The sequence below is a fragment of the Salvelinus sp. IW2-2015 genome, linkage group LG7, assembly GCF_002910315.2.
Source record: "Salvelinus sp. IW2-2015 linkage group LG7, ASM291031v2, whole genome shotgun sequence".
NCBI classification, from domain to species: Eukaryota; Metazoa; Chordata; class Actinopteri; order Salmoniformes; family Salmonidae; genus Salvelinus; species Salvelinus sp. IW2-2015.
This window is the reverse complement of record NC_036847.1, coordinates 32,043,750-32,049,971: the sequence shown is the minus strand read 5'-3', so window position 1 is coordinate 32,049,971 and position 6,222 is coordinate 32,043,750. Positions and strand designations below refer to the sequence as shown.

Sequence of the window (6,222 nt, the reverse complement as noted above, 5' to 3'; positions counted from 1 at the left end):
TACATACATACACACACAGACACATTTAAGAGAAACACACACAGACGCCGACATACATTCACACACTCACTCCTCTGTCTCCTAACAGTACTCTGTAATGTTGGTCCTCTTCTCCTCCTCTCTCTTCAGGAAAGACTCGATTTTGCCATGAAGGAGATCATCTTTGACCTGCTGTGTGTTGGGAAGCCTGCCAAAGCTTTCAGTCTCAACCCAGAGGTAACGAACACAGTGGCAAGAAGGTTCGGTGCCCCTAAAGCTCAGGTCTACTTCAGATAGCATTTGGACATTTTCATAAGCCATGGGACAATTATTTAATTTGTTTACAGGAAAGTGGCTTTAAAGCTGCAATAGGTACGTTTTTGTGTGACCTGACCAAATTCACTTAGAAATGTAAGTTATTGATCTGTCATTCTCATTGAAAGCAAGTCTAAGAAATGATAGTAAATATGTTCTATTTGCTCTATTTCTGTGCCTACCATTATTAAGTTTAGTTTTTTGTGTCTTTTACTTTTCAGTTTTATACATCAGCTTCAAACAGTTAAAAAAACATATTTTGGGTTATGGAAAATATATTTCACAGCAGTTTAGATGGTAAAATGATTCTCTACACAATACTTGCTTATTTTGTCACCTAAACTGAAATTAGGTKAACTTTTCGAATTTTAGCAAACAGGWAATGGCGGAGCGATTTCTGGATAGTGCAGCTTTAAAACGGCAAAATGTTATTTTACCCTCTTGGCAARATTTGTAGAATAGCATGAGATTAGCTTTAAAACAGCAACATTTTCTCTGCCCCATGGCAACATGTGTAGAAGTTCAAGTAGATAACTATTGTCCTTTAAAAAACATTTTTCCTTGTTTCGGACCTTGCAGAGAGGGGCCTCGCTAACTACACTACACCACTGACCTGATGCCTATAGCGGAAGGACGGGGAGCCTCAAATGTATACTAATACTAATAGTGTGTGTGTGTGTGTGTGTGTGCGTGTGCGTGCGCGCGCGCGTGTGTGTGATGTGTCTCTGTAGCGTATGAACATAGGTCTGAGGGCCTTCCTGGTGATAGCTGATGCCCTGCAGCAGAAGGACGGGGAGCCTCCCATGCCCAACACTGGAGCCACTCTGCCCTCTGGAAACTCTCTGAAGAAGAAGAAGACATACCTCAGCAAGACGCTCACTGAGGACGAAGCCCAACTCATAGGTGTGTGTGTGTGTGTGTGTGTGTGGTGTGTGTGTGTGTGTGTGTGTGTGTGTGTGTGTGTGTGTGTGTGTGTGTGGTGTGTGTGTGTGTGTGTGTGTGTGTGTGTGTGTGGTGTGTGTGTGTGTGTGTGTGTGGTGTGTGTGTGTGTGTCCCCATGAAGTGGCACTAGAGATGGGGGGGAAATCGATACAGTTACATATCGCATAATATTTTGTACGATATTATGTCGATACTTTGTCTCCAAGTATGATTTGTAAAGAAAATATATTGTTTTTTTTCTTTCTGTTGTTAGAATGTGTTAGCTAGTTCTAGTCAGCTGTACCTGCGCCAAAACGCTGGTATTTTTCATCCTATAGTTAGTTCCTCCATCTCTTTTTTAATAGTGAACCAACATGTTTTCACCACTTTTATTGGGCGGGACAGATCAAAACTCCATTTTCCCATGTTCTCTCTCTCATCTCTTGCAGCAGACATGTAGTGAGGCAATATGTTTGGAACATCAAATCAAATAAAATCACATTATTGATCACAAACATATGAATCTTGAGAATCCATTCATATAGAATCTTAGAGATCAGCAATTCATATAGAATCTTGAGAATCACAATTCATATAGAATCTTGAGAATCACAATACAATTATAGAATCTTGAAGAATACAATTCATATAGAATCTTGAGAGTCACAATACATATAGAATCTTGAGAGTCACAATTCATATAGAATCTTGAAGAGTCACAATTACCAATAATAGAAATCATTGAAGAGTCACAATATCATATAGAATCTTGAGAAAGTCACAATAATATAGAATTCTTGAAGAGTCACAATACATATAGAATCTTGAGAGTCACAATTAACTAGATAATAAGAAATCTTAAGAAGAGAATCATCTAGATCTCATATAGAAATCATTGAGAGGTCACAATTCATATAGAATCTTGAGAGTCACAATTCATATAGAATCTTGAGAGTCACAATCTATATAGAATCTTGAGAGTCCACAATTCCATATAGAAATCTTCGATCGAGATCACAATTCTAACATCATTGAATCTTGAGAATCACAATTCATATAGAATCTTGAGATCACAATTATATATGAATCTTGAGAGTCACAATTCATATAGAATCTTGAGAGTCACAATTCATATAGAATCTTGAAGAGTCACAATTCATTATAGAATCTTGAGATCACAATTCATATAGAATCTTGAGAATCACAATCATTAGAATTTGAGAAGTCACAATTCATATAGAATCTTGAGAGTCACAATTCATATAGAATTTGAGATCACAATAATCATATAGAATCTTGAGAGTCACAATACATATGAAGTTGAAATCACAATTCATATAGAATCTTCAGAATGATGAGTTTCGCAGTATATATTGTATTGGCACCTGCAGTGCCTTCAGAAAGTATTCACACCCCTTGACCTTGTCCATATTTGTTGTGTTATCCTGAATTTAAAATGGATAATATATACCTTTTTGTTTCGTCACTGGCCTACACACAATACCCCATAATGTCAAAGTGGAATGATGTTTTTAGAAATGTTTTACATCATTAATAAAAAATGAAAAGCTGAAATGTCTTGTCAGTAACTATTCGACCCCTTTGTTATGACAAGCCTAAATAAGTTCAGGAGTAAACATGTGCTTAAACCCTAAGGTCGATGTCTAGGCCTATCTGGGGTCCATGTCCTTCTGGGGTCCATGTCTATCTGGGGTCCATGTCTATCTTGGGGTCCATGTCTATCTGGGGTCCAGGTCTATCTGGGGTCCATGTCTATCTGTGGTCCATGTCTATCTGGGGTCCATGTCTATCTGGGTCCATGGTCTATCTGGGGTCCATGTCTATCTGGGGTCCATGTCTATCTGGGGTCCATGTCTATCTGGGGTCTATCTGTTGTTCCATGTAGTAATCTGTTTATTCAATGCGTTTGTATGGGCCTAATAGCAGTAAGGACCAAAAAGTATTTTCATCAAATATATTTTAAAAATTATCAAGTTTATTAGAACCCCCCCCCCCCGGCTAAGACAGTTTAGTGCCAAAATAGGCCTTAAATACATGTAAAAACATCCATGCAGTGAATCTGTAATTGATGTGTTTGTATGGGCTCTAGGAGTAAGGCCCCCAAAAAATGTATATCAAATAATTGTTTTTATATATTTTTGGGATACGTCAAGGGATTCTTGAAATTCAGAATCAAAATCGAAAATGATTCCTCGGTATGACCTTCTTAAAACAATTCCATATAGCTAGTAACCCCCCCCCCCCCGCTCCTGAAAGGCTTAATACGTTGGTTGCTTGGACTTCACTCTGTGTACAATAATAGTGTTTAACATGATTTTTTTGAATGACTACGTCATCTCTGTAACCCACACATACATTATCTGTAAGGTCCTCAGTCGAGCGTGAATTTAAAACACTGATAACAACCAACAAAAACAAGGTAGGTTTTCCAAAGCCTCACAAAGAAGGGCACCCGACTTGTAGATGGGTTAAAAAAAAAAGCAGACATTGAATATCACTGTTGAGCATTGTGAAGTTATTAATTGCACCTTTGATGGGTGTATCAATACTCCCGAGTGGCGTAGCGGTTCTAAGTCCTGAATACAAGCCTTATAGTCGGGGTAAATCCAACAAACACATACTGAGTACCATCTTCATATTTTCTAGATGGTAGTGGCTGCATCATGTTATGGGTAATGCTTATCATCGGCAAAGACTAGGGGGTTTTTAGGATTAAAATAAATGGAATAGAGCTAAGGCACAGGCACAATCCTAGAGGAAACTGGTTCAGTCTGGGAGACAATTCCTCCTTTCCAGCGGACAATAACCTAAAACACAACACCAAATGACAGGGTAAAAAGTTCAGGAAGAGTTCAGGAGCTCAATTTCTCTCTCTCTCTCTTCTCCTCTCTCGTCTCTCTCTCTTCTCTCTCTCTGCTCTCTCTCTCTCTCTCTCTCTCTCCTCTTCTCCTCTCTCTTTCCTCTCTCTCTCGTTCTCTCTCTTTCTCTCTTCTCTCTCTCTCTCTCTCTAGGTATGTCTCTGTGACTACTCCCAGGTTCGTAAGGCCATCAGACAACATCCTGAGACACTTGGACAAGGAGGTGGGCCGCTGTATGATGCTCACTAAGTACAGATTGCTCAACAAGGAACCAGAGGACATGACACGTATGTCCTGTATATACTACACTACTATGACACTGTGTTGAAGCCAGTCAATACTAAGTGAAAAAAAGGTTATATTTTGATTGGTCCTAGTATCACTATTATTACTAACTGTCTCATGTCCATATGTCCTACCCTTACCCCCGCCCTCTCTCTCTCCTCTCTCTCTCTCTCTCTTTCTCTCTCCTCTTCTCTCTCTCCTCTCTCTCTCTTCTCTCTCTCTCTCTCTCTCTCTCTCCTCTTTCTGTCTCCTCTTTCTCAGAGGGGAGAGGAAGCCTAAGATAGATTTGTTCAGGACGTGTGTGGCAGCATTCCTCGTATCCTCCCTGACAGCATGTCCAAACCTGAACTCATAGCACTTTTGTCACGGTGAGCATCCAGTCTATCAACGGTCACATATTCAACATTTGTTAAGTAAAAACTTCACCCTCCTGTCATGCTAATGCAACGACTAGAGTCTAATGGTTCTCCTTTCTCCTGTCAGTCTGACTGTATCTTTAGAATTTGTGGCGGTGTTCTAGAACCTCTCTGTGTTCTCTCTCCTGTCAGCCTGCTGTCCACATGGACGACGAGCCTCGCCTCCTCTCCCAGAATTCCTTGCAGAGCCTGCTGCTTGGACTTCTCTGACTGATTGGAGGGAGGCGTCCTGTTTGGATATACACACTTCCTGCTCCGAGAGGTGACTATATGTTTCAGATTATATTTATTGTAGTGCAGAGGTATTTATGCACATTTTGTCGAGTGAGCTGGATTTTTTTACCTAAAACGACCATGAACATACAAACATAACACCAGGAGTATTACACCAGGAGTATTAACCAGCCCAAGTAACAGGCAAGTATATACAAAGTATTCACAGGAGTATTACATCCCAGGAGTATTACAAGGTACAACCAGGAGTATTACACCAGGAGTATTACATACCAGGAGTATTAACAGGAGTATACATCAAGGAAGTTATTCACATGAGTATTACACCAGGAGTATTACAGCAGGAGTATACATAGGAGTATAAACAATCGAGAGAGTAATACACCAGGAGTATTAGCATCAGATATCACTGAGTATTACACCGGAGTATTACACCCAGGAGTATTACACCAGGAGTATTAATTCAGAGTATCACGGTAGTATTACACCAGGAGTATTACACCAGGAGTATTAACAGGTAAACCAGAAGTTAGCATCGTATTACACCGAGTACAGGAGTATTACAACCAGGATTCACGGGTATTAACGGTTCAACCAAGGAGTATTACACTGGTATCACAGGAGTATAACACTTAACTAGGTATTCAAGGAGTAATTCACCAGGAGTATTACACCAGGAGTACTCCAGAGTACACCAGGCAGTAAATTACACAGGAACCGGAGTATTAACAGGATATACCAGGAGTATTACACAGGTACCGGAGTATTACATCAGGAGTAATTACAACAGGAGTATTACATCAGGAGTATTACACCAAGAGTATTACACATTCAGGAGTATTACACCAGGGTATTACTCAGATAAATCAGGAAAGTATTAACATCAGGAGTATTACCCAGGAGTAAATTACACCAGGAGTAATACACTAGCAGTAGGAGTAATTAACACCAGAGTATTACACCAGGAAGTATTACACCAGGAGTATTACACCAGGAGTAATTACACCAAAGGAGTAATTACCCAGGAGTATTTACACCAGGAGTATTAACCATTAACACCAGGAGTATTACACCAGGAGTATTAAACACAGGAGTATTAGCACCGAGGAGGTATTACACCAGGAGTATTAATCAGGAGTATTGATACACCAGGAGTATTACACCAGGAGTATTACACAGGAGTATTACACCAG

General features: G+C 39.8%; 1 protein-coding gene across 1 annotated transcript; it reads left to right on the top strand.

Moving 5' to 3' along the window:
- Window positions 1–132: 132 nt before the first annotated feature.
- LOC111966142 (protein furry homolog) lies at window positions 133–4,372 on the top strand. The gene is made up of 3 exons (XM_070444324.1): window positions 133–216; window positions 1,026–1,197; window positions 4,248–4,372. The coding sequence occupies exons 1-3, from the start codon at window positions 148–150 to the stop codon at window positions 4,259–4,261; spliced, it is 255 nt and encodes an 84-aa protein (XP_070300425.1). The 5' UTR covers window positions 133–147; the 3' UTR covers window positions 4,262–4,372.
- The last annotated feature ends 1,850 nt before the right edge of the window (window positions 4,373–6,222 follow it).

What these genes read in the sequence shown, in the direction of transcription:
- LOC111966142 (XM_070444324.1), top strand. Translation starts at nt 148, where the DNA reads ATGAAGGAGATCATCTTTGACCTGCTGTGTGTTGGGAAGCCTGCCAAA. An exon ending in CTTTCAGTCTCAACCCAGAG is followed by an intron (nt 217 to 1,025) that starts GTAACGAACACA and finishes GTGTCTCTGTAG; the next exon opens with CGTATGAACATAGGTCTGAG.